This window comes from Plecotus auritus, assembly GCF_963455305.1.
Source record: "Plecotus auritus genome assembly, chromosome: 4".
NCBI classification, from domain to species: Eukaryota; Metazoa; Chordata; class Mammalia; order Chiroptera; family Vespertilionidae; genus Plecotus; species Plecotus auritus.
In genome coordinates this window covers 12564533-12581230 of record NC_137775.1, presented here as the reverse complement: position 1 = coordinate 12581230, position 16698 = coordinate 12564533, and the positions used below count along the sequence as shown (strand labels likewise).

Genomic DNA, 16698 nt, shown 5'->3' with positions numbered 1-16698 from the left:
CTCACAGCGCCCTCCTTCTCGCTTACCACCGGCCCCGAGACGTCGCCGCCGCATCTGTCCTGGGCAAGTTTAGAACGGCCCCGCCCACTGCGAAGTCACCCAAGCCGAAGCCGGGCCTCTCTGAGACGTGGACACCCTGCCCTTCCTTGGACTTTTCCAATTTGGAAGCCAACACCATGCGTTCGTTTCCCCGGCATTCAGGCAGGAGTTTGCCAGTAGTCAAAATGGCCGCCGACGGCCGGTCCACCAGCGGAGACTTTTCATAGGCCCAGGTCAATCCTAGTCCCGCCCACGTCGCTCCTCCGGCGGCGTCTGCCTACGCATGCGCAGCCTGGGCTGGCGGGGACGTGGGACGGCGGATTCTTCCCTGTGCCACCGCCGCTGCCCCAGCCTCCCGCTTCTGCCACTCCGGGCTGCGTTGCCGGCGTTAGCCCCGCGAGGGGACGGGCGGAGCGTGTGTGCGCGGGGTCCCCGCAGCCCCAGCAGTTCCTCTCGCGCGCGGTGGGCGACTGGGGTCAGCAGCAGTCGGGGGAGGCCCTAGGCGGCGCCATGTCGGCGGGCGGACCGTGCCCGGCTGGAGCCGGAGGGGGACCCGGGGGCGCCTCTTGCGCCGTGGGAGTCTCCCCCGGTGGGGTATCCATGTTCCGGTGGTTGGAGGTGCTGGAGAAGGAGTTCGACAAGGCTTTCGTGGATGTGGATCTGCTCCTGGGGGAGATCGATCCGGACCAGGCGGACATCACTTACGAGGGGCGACAGAAGATGACCAGCCTGAGCTCCTGCTTTGCGCAGCTTTGCCACAAAGTCCAGACTGTGTCCCAAATCAACCACAAGCTAGAGGTGAGCTTTGGGCGCTGGAGCGCTGGCATTCAACCCGTCCTCAGGTCCCGTTTAAGGCCTCTGTGAAACTAGAAGACTGCCCGCTGGGGTACCTGGGCCTCCAGGGCCAGGGGGCGTGGGTGTGTACGTGTGTGTGCATGAAGGAAAGGAGCGAGGTGAGGTTGGAATAGAAAAAGGGGTGTAGATCCACGTGTGGGTCTCCGGGGTGCCATCATCCACCTCCCTGCGCTGTGAGGAGGAACTGATTCCGCCAGTCTGCTTGTTCACACTACATTAACCTAAGACTGAAGCTTAAGGGTTGTCTGTCATTACAATACCTTCGCCCACCTTTCAACGTTTGAGTTTTTACATCTACCTTCATATTGATGATAACCTCGGTTTGTATATCACCAGACAAACACAGCCCTGGTTATTTTTTAACAATTTCAGGTCAATGTCTATTGTTGCACACAGACATACTATCTCCTGCATGCATGAACTATTTAGGGGAATTTGATCAAACCTCTTAGGAAAATTTGGTGGGATAAGCACGATAGTATCAATGTCATTCTCTGTTTACAGTCCCAAGTCTCTTATGTATATTGATTAATTCTCACAACAGCCCTGTGGGACAGGTTTAGTGTTGTTATTCCCATTTTACAGAGATTAAGTAAGTGGCTGGATGGATAGCTGGAAGGGAGAGTGACATTCATGGGAGGGTTGTTTTCATTTTGCTTTGAAATGAAAAAACAAACAAACAAACAAAAAAAACAAAAAACAAACTTGAACATATTTATAAGCCAATGAGAACCATATAGTTCAGGGAAAAGGTGGATAGTCTAGAGAAAAAGGTATAATTGGTATGAGTAAGGTACCTGAATGAAGATGAGATCCTAAATACATGCAGATTGAATGGTCTTGTAAGGTCAGCTGTTATACGTAGAGAGAAAGCAGAGATGGTAAGAGCAGAAGGTGGGAGTTGAGGGGGGGCTTGTGTGGTGGTTTCTTTAGTCTGTAAAATAGGAGCCCAGGACAACTCCTAAAAGTGGGTGAAAGTGAGAGCTTGAGGAGAGGGAAAAGATTTGAAATAGTTAAGATTTCGAAGAGTGGGAGAGGCAGTTGGTCAGAGAAACAGAAGGACTGCCAGGCAATGTTGAGGACGCATTTGGCTTTAGCATCTCATTGTACAACCAGTCTGCCTTGTTGTGTGACTTTCTCCAGCAATACTTAACTTGTTTAGTAACAGGCACGGTAATGAGAGTAATAATTGAGTTCATCCAGTGCTGTAGCAAGAAGTTTGCTATATAGACAAGATTGTTATTGAAATGAAAATGGAATGGGAATGAAGAAAAGGAGATAATCTTCCATTAAAGAATTATAAACAGGGTTTGATAATTAAGGTAGATGCAGAGGATGAGGAAGAGGAAGGTTAGGGATGACACCACGTTTCCGTTTGGGAAACCTATTGGTTGATGCCTGTAGTGGGTTCAGTATTGTCTCCCCAAATTTATGTCCACCAAGAACCTCAGAATGTGTCCTCACTTGGAAGTAGGGTCTTTGCAGATGTAGTTAATATAAATGGGGAGATAAGATCATAGCAGATTAGCGTGGGCCCTAAATTCAAAGAAAGTGTCCTGATAAGAGACACTCAGAGGCTTAACGAGACACAGGGAAAAGGCTGTGAAGACGGAATCAGAGTTTGGAGTGATGGGTCTACAAGCCAAGAAATGCCAAAGCTTGCTGGCAACCACCAAAAGCTAGGAGATAGGCATGGGACAGTTTCTCCTTCAGGGTCTCCAGAGGAAACCAACCCTGCCAGCACCTTGATCTTGGGCTGCTGGCATCCTGAACTGTGAGAGAATAAATTTTTGTTCATTTAAGCCACCAAGTTTGTGGTGATGTGTTATGACAGCTCTAGGAGACTTACACAATTCACTGAAGTAATGGTATTACATACCATTTACCAGAAGGAGCAGGTCTGGCAGAAAAGATAAGTTGAATTTAGGAGATTGTGCAGGTCCCTATCTTTCCTAACATTCCCTATCCTTTCTTGTATATTCCTAACAGTCCCTATCCTTTCTTGTATATTTCTAACAGTCTCCTCATTGCTTCTTACCCCCTTCAAACCATCTGTTAGTTATCAAAATCATTCTAAAATGTTTCATTTTAAAAAAGGCAACTCTGATTCTGTCACTCTTCTTTTTTACCTCCCTAGTCCTTCTTGGCTAAAATCCAAACTCTGTAGCATGCTGATCAATGCCCAGTCTGTCTGTCCTTATTTTTGCCACCCCTCCTTAGCTTCTTTTGCCTCAAACTGGTCTATTGGCAGTTCTGTAAATAGGCCTTGCCCTTCTGTGGCATTTCTTCTTTGGCATAGGCTCTTGTGTATAATGCTTTCTCTGTCCCTTTGTCTACAGTGTCAAACACCCACTCATCTTTCAAGACACCACTTACATCACCATCTCTGAAGGCTTTTCTCACCCGTCTCTCTGCCTATAGGAAGAGACTGTCATAACACCTTGAACTCGCTTTGACTGTTAGATTTGTTACCTTGTGCACACTGTAATAGTGGTTACCACATCTCTCTAGTTCTAGAGAAGGTAAGCTCTTAGAGGATCAGGATCGTGTTCAGGTGAAATAACCTGAACTATCAAATGCTTTGTGAAGATGACTTTAAGGGGTAACATATCTGGTTTCTAAGAGCTGTTTGTGTTTTTCTCTTTAGTGCTCCCAGACCATATTGAGGAGTGAGTAATTCCTTTGAATATGGTTATTAGGTTAACTTACATATAGATTACAGAATTGATGTTTTGCCTCTTTTAAAATTAAAAAATAGAAACGCACACTAGACACCCACCTTTGTGACCTACCTATATCCCTGTCTCACCTGCTAGGGGTTTTCATATCTCAGACCTTCCCTCTTCCCTACTCCATGTATTAGCTGATTCCCATTCAACACTCAGGTAACCTTTTTCTCCTTTGTGGCTGACCCCCTTCACTTATTTTTGAATTGGCACATCACACATGCCTCTGTAATAGTGCTTATGCCACTCTACATCATAATTGGAAATATATATTTTTAATTCTTTCTACTAGACAGTGAAAGTCTTAGGGCGGAATCCCTGTCTTACTCAGATCTTCTTGTCTCTAGATCCTGGCACACAGTGTATACTCAATAAGTGTTTATTTGAATGAATAAATTATTTGAAACACTTCTAGTGTTCTGCCATGAGTCCTCAAAGATTACCAATAATCTTTGGTAAGAGCTGGGATAATGTCTGTCTTGTTGATTCTGTTATCTATAGTTTCTAATAGTGCCTGCTACATTATTGAATCTGCAGGTTCATTTATTCCCTTGGTATGTAACTTATAAGGATATGCCTTGTAAGTTAATATTTCATGGTATTCCATTTTCAGAAAAATTTGAAACTGTGACTAAAAATAAATTTAAACATCATTATATAAGAATATTGAGTATAGATTTATTGTACATGTGACATTTCTAAAATGTTGGGTAGGTTGAGTCTTCTCACCCCACCTTCAGTTTGATTGATCATAGAGCAACTGAGTTATTTAACATCAAAATGGAAACAGGAAACATATTGTTTGGAACTTCATTTTGAGGTTAATATCAAAGTACTTTAAAAAAAATACATCACAGATTTATCTATGTCTCCATCTCAGATCCCCCAATCCTAGTTCATTCATGTTGTCTCTCATATTACACACAACTGCATTTTTTAAAACATAACATTTTTCAATTGTACTTTGAATAAAATTCAAACTCCTTATTATGGTTGACAAGCTCTGTATGATCTGACCTGGATAAATATCCAATGACACATCTTACTATTCTTCCCTCTTATTCTATACTAGAGGCCCGGTGCATGAAATTCATGCACTTGGTGGGGTGGGTGGTCCCTCAGCCCGGCCTGCACCCTCTCGGGGGATGTCCGACTGACAGCTTGGGCCCATTTCCTGCGGGCAGTTGGACATCCCTAGGGCTGCTGCGGAGGCAGGAGAGGCTCCCAACACTGCCGCTGCACTCGCCAGCCGTGAGCCCAGCTTCTGGCTGAGCAGCGCTCCCTCTGTGGGAGAGCACTGACCACCAGGGGGCAGCTTCTACGTTGAGTGTCTGCCCCTGGTGGTCAGTGCGTGTCATAGTGACCGGTCGTTCAGTCTATTTGCATATTGGCCTTTTATTATATAGGATGGTCTTGTGACATGGGCCTTGTTTCAGAAACTCTTAGGCAATAGTTCTCAAACTTTTTGGTCTCAGGACCCCTTTACCTACTAATGTAGGTTATAGCTACAGGTATTTATTGTATTAGAAATTAAAACTGAGAAAACATTAAATATTTACTATATCAATAAAACAGCAACAATAAGCCATTACATGTTAATATAAATATCATTTTTAATGAAAAATAAGTATATAGTAAAAAATTAGAAAGAGCAGCATTGTTTTACATTTTTTAAATTTTTAAAAAATATCTGGCTTAATAGAACACAGCTGGATTCTCACATCTGCTTCTATATTAAAACAGTTGTGGTATGCGGCTTCAGTATAGCATAGGAAGAAAATTTGACCTCACAGAAGTATGTAGTTGGATAGGAAAGGAATATTTTCATAGCCTTTTCGGATAATTGTGGATTTTCTTCTTTGATAGTAAAAGGTAGTTTCTTAAGGTTAGTTACAATATGGAGTCTGAAACTCTATCCATGCACTTTCCATACACTGTAGCAGTAAAGTACTATGACATTGGTTTATGTAATCTTTGAATGTATATTTTACTAAGGCATTATTTTAGCATCCTGCATTGGTCATTTTGAAAATATTGGTTCACTGAGTTATGCAGATCTTCCAAATGTTGGCATACCTCATTATGCAATATCAAAAAATCACATTAGTTAATATTTTTATCATCAGAAAAATCTTTATATGTTCATAATGGATTCAGGTTTTCACTTTCCACAATTCTATTTTTCACTTAAAAGCATAAATTCTTTTCATTGGCAACAAATGCTGTCAGTTGTTTTCCTTGAAATAACAAATTTATTTATTCTCAAGAATGTGTCTGCTAAGTATATTAATCTTAACACATTGCGGATGGATCACAAGAATTCTCGCTTCATATTACACAGTGTTTTACAAAGTATCATACTTTTAAAAAGATGTTAGATTGTAAGAACATATAAAAAATAACTTCAAAATGCAGTGGGTATTTAATTTTAAAGCATGCCTTTAATATTTATGTAAAACATTTTTTGTACTCGTTCAATAGAAACTTATCTGGCCACTGGGTAAAGCTAGCAATAAAACTACAATGTGTTAAGAACCATAATTTGTTCTTCTTTCAGATAAAAATAGTGTCCCACAAAAAAAAAGTTCAGCTTTGCAACTCAGGCAGTTGTATAACTTCCTTGAGATAACGTAGTTTGATATTTAGCAGATAAACTTTATGCATACTTCCCATTTCATCATTCTGAATATTAAAAAGATTTGTACTCAAGAGTCAAGATTTTAAAAAATCAATAATTTTTACTGCTTCATCAAAGATATTCTTAAGTGGACTTTTTAAAACTGTGACTTCATAGTAGTGAAGAGTACAGGGCCTGTTGGTACAGTCTGGTGCACTGCATGGACTTGTACTAAAATGGCAGCATTTCGTTTATCATTGCTTTTGCACCTTCAGTACAAATGTCAACACAGTGAAAAGGGCAATAAATTTTATTATTCTGAGAATAGTTTGAGCTTGTGGGGCTTCTGGAAAGATCCCACAGATCTATGAGAACTGCTGCTGTGATAATAACCAAAACACTTCCCACCCCACTAATTCTCTTCGTTTACTTTCTATCATATACTTTATTACCGTTTGTAATTACATACATTCCTGGCTTTGTAATGTCTTTGGACAAGTTACCTAACCTCTCTGCTTCCGTTTCCTTCTCTGTACAAAAATGATGTCTCTCAGAGGATTATTGTGAGGACTAAGGCAATTAAAATCTGAATATGTTCAGAACAGGGCCTGGCACACATAATGCTGTTATATGTACACCATTTATCACCATAGGAGCTGCCTCCTGTAGCAGGCTCCTCTGCAATTTGCAGGGCAGGATCCACATTTGTTTTGTCTACCAGCATATCCCTAGAACCCGGCCCATTGCTTGGCATATACTTGTATTTGATGCTTAATAAATTCTGTTGAATGAGTGTGGGATGGTGTGGGAGACTGAAAGTAAAAATATGTTTGCTTGTCTTGAACTGCAGAACAGTTTGGGGAGAAATAATGACAGATGGAAATAGTGATCATTATGCTTGGATAGAGAAATGGAAGCAAATAGGTGGAGTTTTCTCACACAACTTTTATAAGGCAAATGAGCAGATTGTCAAGAGCTGACTTGTAATAAGGAGGAATATGATTTCCTACCTTGAGGGATGGCAGGGGTTTTCATATTTGACCTTTGAATATATTTTCTGTTTGGTCACATTCTTTGTTTTGAAATAGGAATCATTGTTTGCCTAAAATATTGGATAATAGGAGCAACGTTAACCACCGCAGACATGGAGAAAAGAGAAAGTAGAGGAAGATTCTTTATAAAAAGGGTGGGTTAAAGTAGATGAGCCCTAAGACTTCGTTCTGCTATTTTGAAGGAGTAAAAGAAAAGAATGGGATCAAAATGCTTTTATTAGTTACATTATTGCCTTGATTTTTGTCACAGGAGAAAAGGCTGTGTCGTATGTTAGTAGCATTTTTTAAAAAATTGATTTTAGAGAGAGAAAGGAAGAGAGGGAAACATCGATTGGCTGCCTTCCACACTTGCCCTCACAGGGGATTGAACCACAACCTGGGCATGTGCACATCGAACCCACCACTTTTGGTGTACAGGACGATGCTCCAGCCACCCGAGCTACACCAGCAGGGCATAATATTTACATCTTTATCAACAGCTTTCTATGATGTGTTTCATTACAGTTAAACTGCTAGTGGGATCAACTATTTTCTTTGTAATTCTTAAACAAGTTGGAGGAATGTGTGCTTTTATGTGCATGTGTGTCCATGTGTGTCTGGTATCTTTATGCCAGTGCATGTGTATGAGTTCCTGTGTGTGTGTGTGTGTGTGCACACGCATGTGTGGAGTAGGGTGTGTGTGCATTGTGTGGGGCTGTTTCTTAGAGCTGTGTCTAGTTCTGAGATTTGGTAATGTGCTCTCACGTGGATTGCTTCCTTACCATTTTCCCTATTAACTCTCAGAATGACAAAGATGTCAGGAGGTTTGAGTTTTGGCCCATTGGGGCAACTCAATCTCTTTGGGCCTCAGTTACCAATAATTGGCAATGTTATCCATAAGAGTGCTAAAGAAATTAAAAAAAAAAAAAGCTTATGTTTAGATTAGAATGAAAACAGTACAGTTCTTGTATATTTTCCAAAGATTATATAGACAGAGGATTAAGGTCTAGCAAAGTGAAATAATAGAAAACTGAATAAAAAATTACTTTGATTTTGGTGCTACAGAGTGGAATCAGTGGTTAAGAATTGTATTAGAAAGGAATTATCTTGGTGGAAAAGTTTGGATATTTTGACAGATAAGAATGACAGATAATGTATGATGCATATACATATCATATGGTAAGTAGATACTTGCTTTGTGGTAGCTTTGAATATTGTTAGTAATACATATGTATTGTAGCTATTGAAACATTTTTTCCTTATGGTTAATTGCTTAACACTTCCGCTACCTTGCCCTGGGAGTAAGAATTGGGTTCAAAGTGCTGTTTTGCCACTGACAGATTGGGTAGCCCTAGAAATAAAAACAGCCTTGATGGGCTTTGGCTTTATTATCTCAATATTAATTGGCATAACCATAGTCTTCATATTCTCTAAGATTTCTTTGAATTCTAAAGTTCTGTGACATAAGGAGGGTAACCATTAAGTAAAAATATGGAACTTTCAAATCTTGACATACTTACCAATGACTAACTTTTCTTAGCAGCTACAGTGCTTATATTATAGACAAGAGGCCCGGTACATGACATTCATGCACTCGGGGGGAGTCCCTCAGCCTGGCCTGTGCCCTCTCGCAGTCCAGGACACCCAAGGGGTCCTTAGCACTGCCTCAGAGGTGGGAGAGGCTCCCGCCACTGCTGCTGCGCTCGCCAGCCATGAGCTCGGCTTCTGGCTGAGTGGTGCTCCCCCTATGGGAGCGCACTGACCACCAAGGGGCATCTCCGGCATTGAGCATCTGCTCCTTGGTGGTCAGTGCGCATGATAGCAACTGGTCGTTACGCCGTTTGGTCGATTTGCATATTAGCCTTTTATTATATGGACTAGAGGCCCAATGCATGAAATTTGTGCAAGGGGCTTGGCCCTCCCAGCCCCAGCCGGCCCTTGCAGCCCTGGCTGCCTCAGCTAGCCCTCGCAGCCTCGGCCAGCGCTTGCAGCCTCGGCTGGCCCTTGTAGCCTTGGCTGGCCCTCACAGCCTTGGTAGGCCCTCGCAGCCCCGGCTTTGTCTGGAAGGACATCCAGAAGGTTGTTCCTCTGTTTGGTCTATTTAGCATATTAGCTCTTTATTATCCTATATAATAAAAGCCTAATATGCTCAGTGTCCGGTCAACATGTTGGCCGTTCAACCAATCAAAGCGTAATGTGCTAATGATATGCTAAGGCTGCTCAATCACTCGCTGTGACGTGCACTGACCACCAGGGGGGCAGACGCTCCAACCAGTAGGTTAGCTTGCTGCTGGGGTCTGGCCGATTGGGACTGAGTGAGATGGGCTGGACATGCCCTGGAGCCCTCCCATGGTCCCCCCCCCCCCCCCCCCGTCCCAGCTGCCCAACCTCCTGCATCTCTCCTTGGCCCCAATCTTGCACCGGTGGGGTCCCTCGTCCTGGCCTGTGCCCTCTTGCAATCCGAGACCCCTCGAGATGTCGAAGAGCCAGTTTCGGCCTGATCTTGCAGGCCAGGCTGAGGGACCCCACTGCACAAATTCGTGCACCGGGCCTCTGGTATAGGATAAGAAGAGTTATTTACTAGTAAATGTTACTAAATTTAGAGTAAATTCTAAACACTTGTCTTGTTCCAGGAAGATAAAATTGGGCTTTGAATTTTGATACCTGCATTCTGTCTTTGCATCTTTTATGTAGTAGGCATTGGTAGTATAGTTGGGATATCCTATATAATAAAAGGCTAATATGCAAATTGACCAAATGGCAGAACGATCTGTCACTATGATGCGCACTGACCACCAGGGGGCAGACGCTCAATGCAGGAGCTGCCCCCTGGTGGTCAGTGCACTCCCACAGGGGGAGTCCCACTCAACTAGAAGCTGGGCTCATGGCTGGCAAGTGCAGCAGCAGTGGCAGGAACCTCTCCTGCCTCCACATTAGCGCTAAGGATGTCCAACTGCCGGCTTATGCCTGCTCCCCGTGGGCCTAAGCCGGCATCCCTTGAGGGCTCCTGGACTGCGAGGGGGCACAGGCTGGGCTGAGGGACCCCCGAGTGCAGGAATTTCGTGCACCAGGACTCTAGTAGAGATATATTCCTCTGGTCTCTGTACTCAGAATTTACCTGAATTGCTTCTAGTCTCTCTCTGCCTCTGCTAGTCTTCCCATTTCTAGATTAATTGCTTCTATTTTGTCCTTGTTTTCTTTTTCTTTCAAAGCCCTTCTAAACTCTGTCCTTACTAACCTTCTTAAAGACTTCCTTTACTTTGAATGCCTTGGGACCAGACCAATTCTAAATATATCTGTAGCTTGCCACATTTTTCTTATTTGGTGTGCATGCATATTTATCACCTCTGTTGATAAGAAAGGTTCTCAAGGGCATAAATAATTATAATTTTTGAAGTATTTTCACAAATTGTTTTCTCATTGTGCTGACATAATCTGGGCCCCTAGATGCTTTGTAAAATCATGTTGAATAGAAAACTAAGGCCTTGCCTTGATTTTAATCTATTGGTTAGTGGGGAAGACCAAACATACATAAAGGACATATTCTGTGCACTATTGCAAAGCAATGAATATGTTGTGAAAAATGAAAAACTTCAGATTAAATGGATAACTGGTTCTGATGAGGTGTCCTGCTATGTTGTAACAGTTAACTGTAGCTTACAGTTAATTCTGATCTTAAGACCCACTGTAGCCTCAGTAACTCACACTTCAGCATCTAAAGTACTAGATAGTGGTTGGGCTGATTTGGTCCAGTGTTCTTCAGGGTGAGGACAAAGCACCACTTACTGGACTCTCCTCTAAGACACTGTCAGTATTAGTTCACCACTAAAGCGCATATTGTCTCTGCAGGATGTGAACCATCCCATACCATACATTTTCATAAACCTTGTAGATAGAGGTGAAACAGTAAAGCCTTAAAGTAAACAAAGTAAAATGAAGTAGAATTCTGTGTTATTAGAAGACTAGTAGCCCTGCACACAAATCTGTGCACCAGTAGCTCTCTGCAGGGCCTGGCCGCTCCACGCCCACTGCCCAGGGGCTCTCCACAGCCCAGAGGCCCATCCACGCCCCGGCCTGGCCAGAGGCCCATCTGCGGCTGAGCGCAGAACACTTGCCTTGTCGCCACGGCGATGAAGCAAGCATTCCGCCAGGCCACCCACGCTGCCCACTCTCAGCGGCCGCCGTCCCCCCTCCCCCTGCCAGGACTGGGCACTTGGGCAGGGCTGAGAGGACTGGGTGCTGCCATATTTGTGATGGAGTGATGGTTAATTTGCATATTACCCTTTTATTAGATAGGATACTATTTGTGACAGTTCTCTTGTCACTCCAATATCTTGCACTATTGACTTTATGTCAGAGTACGTGGATGTTCTATAGCTCAGTCAGACACTGGTCTTCTAGTGTTCATCTATTCATTTCAAAGACAGTCTTTCTATTTCATTCTTAAATAATAATAATTAGAGTCAAAAATAAAGAAAATGAAGCATACTTAATGTTTGTTGTTATTGTTTTATAAGGCACAGTTGGTGGATCTGAAATCTGAACTGACAGAGACCCAAGCAGAGAAAGTTGTACTGGAGAAAGAAGTACATGATCAGCTTTTACAGTTGCACTCTGTTCAGCTTCAGCTTCATGCTAAAACTGGTCAAAGTGTCGACTCTGGTACTATTAAAGCAAAACTGGTAAGTAGTTTATAGGGTAACCTATACTTATATGCATTTTAGAGGATGAAGGGAATAATTTTTAGTGAGGCTTTTTAATTATAAAAGGTAATATGTGTGCATTGTGGGAATTTTAGAAAATACAGGTAATGTAAAGATCAGTGCGATCATTCAAAAATCTCATCCCCAGAAAAGATCAGTGATAATATCAATAACCAATGGGTACTTAGAATAGGATTTTTCCTATTTAAAAATATCTGTATAAATATATTTAAAAGATATTTGGGATTATAGCATATAAACAATTTTTTTGCTCTACTGTCGCTATGATGCGTACTGACCACCAGGGGGCAGACGCTCAATGCAGGAGCTGCCCCCTGGTGGTCAGTGCACTCCCACAGGGGGCGTCCCGCTCAACTAGAAGCTGGGCTCATGGCTGGCGAGTGCAGAAATCCCAAGTAACATTGGAATTATTCTTGAATAGTATAAATTATTTAAAAAAAAATTTTTTTATTGTTTGAAGTATTACAAATATTAGTACATATGTCTCCTTTTTTTTTCCCCATTGACCTCCCCCAGGCCTCCCCTACCCCCCAGTACATGCCTTTACCTTTCCCCTCCTCCCCCCGTGTCTTGTATCCATTGGTTATGCTTATATGCATGCATACAAGTCCTTTGGTTGATCTCTTACAGCACCCCCCCAACTTCCCCTGCCTTCCCGCTGTAGTTTGACAGTATGTTCAATACTTCTTTGCCTCTATATCTATTTTTTCCCCATTTCTTCCTTTAAAAAATCTTGCCTCTGCAGACTAGAAATAAACATATAATAACAAAAAATGTTTGAGTCCCAATTTCAATGTCCAACAGTTCTGAGTCCCCATTTCAATGTCAAACAGTTCCTTATATGTACATGTCAGCAATGATATCTGGATGGTGGGCACATGGTGGCAATGCAGGTCCGACCCTCTCTGGTTTGGTCCTAGGCAATCTGCTGCGACTCACAGCTGCTGACTGCTAGCGTGGCAAGGCGTCGTCAGCATCTTCCAACTCTGGACTGTTTCTCCTCTTGTCTTCGTGGTTGGAGCAGACCTGTCAATTCCTCTCTGTTGCAGGAATCCACATGGTCTTGGAGTTGTTTTCTGAAAATATACCAACATATTCTCAACCAAAAGTTAATAAAGGAATCTTTTCCATATAATTGATTTGGGATCCTTTTTATTTTTGCCCAAATGATTTTCCTTTGTCTTATTTAGACACCATGTGTGTTTTTCATGGGTGTCTTGCTGTTAGCATTACAAATGAAAATTAATTTTGTAGCCAAAACCGGTTTGGCTCAGTGGATAGAGCGTCAGCCTGCGGACTGAAAGGTCCCAGGTTCGATTCCAGTCAAGGGCATGTAACTTGGTTGCGGGCACATCCCCAGTAGGAGGTGTGCAAGAGGCAACTGATCGATGTTTCTCTCTCATCGATGTTTCTGACTATCCCTCTTCCTTCCTCTCTGTAAAAAATCAATAAAATATATTTAAAAAAAAAAAAGAAAATTAATTTTGTAAAGTAAAAATTTTCTAGATGTAATTTATTTATAGGATATTTTTCCTTACATGGTATTACCCTACTATCCCCCCTTTTTTTGATTAATGGAGGCTTTTGTAAATTTTATAATGCAGTCTTGATAACTTTAAATTTTAATTTTTTGCACAAAAATATGACTGCTTTAGGTTCAATAGTATAAATTATTTATCCTTGAATAGTACGTATTATTTTCTCTCAGTTAAAGAAGCTCTGAGACAGACAGTGTAGACCTGATGTGGCAGCTCCACAGATATCAGGGATCCGGCTTCCTTTTGTTACTATGCTCTGTCATTTTAAGCTCATGATTTCTATCCTCAGGATTTGTTTAGGTCTGCATTCCAGAGTTTAGGGAAGGGCAAAAGGATGATTCCCAGCTGCATTAGCCTTCTTTCAAGAACTTTTCATGAACTCCTCAACGGTTTTTGCCAGTCAATTTGGCCATCTCATTGGCTATCCTCAGCTGCTTATCAGTCTCTTAGTGGGTCACATGGCCACCCCCATTTAAATTAGAGTTCTGTTAAAAATGACAAAGGGGAAAATGGATTGGGTGCCAACCAATGGCACGTTTTATTTTGCTCTAAATATATTATAGACATTTTCCCTGCCACTTGAAAACTTTTTTATTTTGCATAATGTTTCATTGTACAAATTTTCCATCATTAGCCATTGCCCTCATAATCAGTATAGGCTGTTTAGGTAAATATTTTTTAAGTCTAATTTCAGCTTAATTCATGTCTTGAGTATATATTATGTGCCAGACACTTTGTTAACTGCAGGGCACATAGTTAATGAAGACAGTAAAATACATTTTTAAGTTTTACTTGTTTTTAGTTAATTCTATTTGGTTGGTTAATTAGTTTTTAATACTGATATGTTAGAATTTATTTAAATGAATATTTATATTGTCCCAAAGTAATTTTAAATTCTGAAATTTTATGAATGTAAGTTAGTAATGTTTTATTTAACTGACACGAATCAGGTAACAGCTTCTTTGGAATAGATAATATTAACATTGAGAAAACAATGTGCATGTTCACTAGGAAGGAATTTGCATAAAGTTTTAACATTAGATTGAACTGTAGGCTGCTATAGTGGAACGACACTGAACCAGGTGTGGTGACTAATGTTGATAAAACAAAAAATTTTAATGTAATAGTATACAGTTACTATTTTATTGCTTATGGATTTGCACATATATTTGTTCTAACGAATTTTACCCAAATGTTATTCAACATATGGAAATTTTCCTTGTAGTGATTATACCACTAGATAAATTCATTTGTTTGATGTTTTTCTAATTATAAAACTTTTTTCTTATATCTTAAGTCTGTCCCCTCTGTGGAGGAGCTGGTAAGTATGTTGTTTCTGTTTTGCTTTAAAGTGTCACGCTTAAGTGTTCTTAGTGTTTTCCTTGCACATTGTATTTCAAAATGATGTTGATGGTAATTTTTAAATGCACTAGTACCTGAAAAGTTCAGTGGATGGCCCATTGCTCTTTTCTCACTAATGTTGTTAAAGATTTTTCTTGTGTTTGTAATTTGTAGCCATTATTTGCAGAGCTCATCAATTTTTAACAACTTCTGAGCCTGGTAACTTGCTCACACCTCTACTCCAAAAGAGCAATTGGTTTTCCCACTTGAGTGTTTGGAAAATATTAAAGAGGCCCAGCTTCCCTCTTTGCTATATGAATTTATTCCCAGAGAAAGAATGTGCATGTTGGTTTCTTATCCATCCACTGCATGTGTTGTAGCAGTCTTCAGAATAATTGTGTGGCTTTATTGAATTTTAAAACCCTTTACCAGAAATCATTTTAGAAGATAACAGTATATAAATTCTTAATATTTTTCACACTTCCCCAACCTAATCAGGTTCCAGTTTGTTGTATGGCTTCCCTTTTTTTGAAAAATACTGCTTGGCTATCTAAATACAAAATGAACTTCTTGATTATTATCTAACTAGAGGCCCGATGCACGAAATTTGTGTAAGGGGCTCAGCCCTCAGAGCTCAGCGGCTGCCCTCAGCCCTTGCAGCACTGGCTTCGTCTGGAAGGTCGTTCAGCTCTCTGGTCTAATTAGCATATTACGCTTTTGTTATTATAGATAATAATAACAAATTTGTTAACTAAAAAAATTTGGGCTTTTTTGGTTTTGTTTTAAATCTAGAAGTGATCAAGTTCAGTTTTTTCAGTTCTTTTTTTACTTGTATCTTTTAATTTCAGGCCTGAGAGTTTGTCAGATTCATTAGGGCCGTGGTTGGCAAACTGCGGCTCGCGAGCCACATGCGGCTCTTTGGCCCCTTGAGTGTGGCTCTTCCACAAAATGCCGCGGCCTAGGCGAGTCTATTTTGAAGAAGTGGCGTTAGAAGAAGTTTAAGTTTAAAAAATTTGGCTCTCTAAAGAAATTTCAATCGTTGTACTGTTGGTATTTGGCTCTGTTGACTAATGAGTTTGCCGACCACTGCATTAGAGGTTTGAATCATTAAAGCAGTGGCTTATTATGTTTCTTAGATTTCATAAATTTTGTGTAAATAGCTCATTAAAGTAATTGTAAGTAGATAATTCTCAATGTAAAGTTTATTTAGCCAGTAAACCAAAGAATTCTTGGTCTCTCTTTTTCTGAAACAAATAGCATTAACTCTCAATAAATGTCATTAAAAAGTCTTGTTAATGTAATCTAAACCATGATTTCTTTTAGAACTGATACCTTCTCTTTTGAGGAATAGGTTCTGAAATAAATAGACATATTAATAATTCGAAAGTTGTTTAAAAAGGAGGATTATCAGTTCTGCAAATTTTTAAAAACAATATCTAAAAATTATATTCTACTCGTTATTTTTTTAAACAGAAGTTGTAAAATCCTGCAGATTAATTTACTTCTGCTTATCACATACATAAATATTTTTAATCACAGAAGTTGTCATTTATTTTAGCTTTGTATAATTTTTCATTAAGATTGTGGTACTCGCCCTAACCGGTTTGGCTCAGTGGATAGAGCGTCGGCCTGTGGACTGAAAGGTCCCAGGTTTGATTCTGGTCAAGGGCATGTGCCTTGGTTGCGGGCACATCCCCGGTGGGGGGTGTGCAGGAGGCAGCTGATCGATGTTTCTCTCTCATCAATGTTTCTGGCTCTCTATCCTTCTCCCTTCCTCTCTATAAAAAAAATCAATAAAATATATTTAAAAAAAAAAAAAGATTGTGG

General features: G+C 40.9%; 1 protein-coding gene across 2 annotated transcripts in view; it reads left to right on the top strand.

The window, feature by feature from the left end:
* Window positions 1-2: 2 nt before the first annotated feature.
* The window catches only part of GOPC (golgi associated PDZ and coiled-coil motif containing), a 30978-nt gene continuing 14282 nt past the window's right edge, over window positions 3-16698 (top strand). The window contains exons 1-3 of one of the 2 annotated variants that reach the window (XM_080663368.1): window positions 3-837; window positions 11786-11950; window positions 14828-14851. In XM_080663368.1, the coding sequence (XP_080519494.1) occupies window positions 550-837; window positions 11786-11950; window positions 14828-14851 (477 nt within the window). In that variant the 5' untranslated portion in view covers window positions 3-549. The remainder of the gene's footprint in view (window positions 838-11785; window positions 11951-14827; window positions 14852-16698) is intronic. The other variant, XM_080663369.1, reaches the window with a different exon arrangement.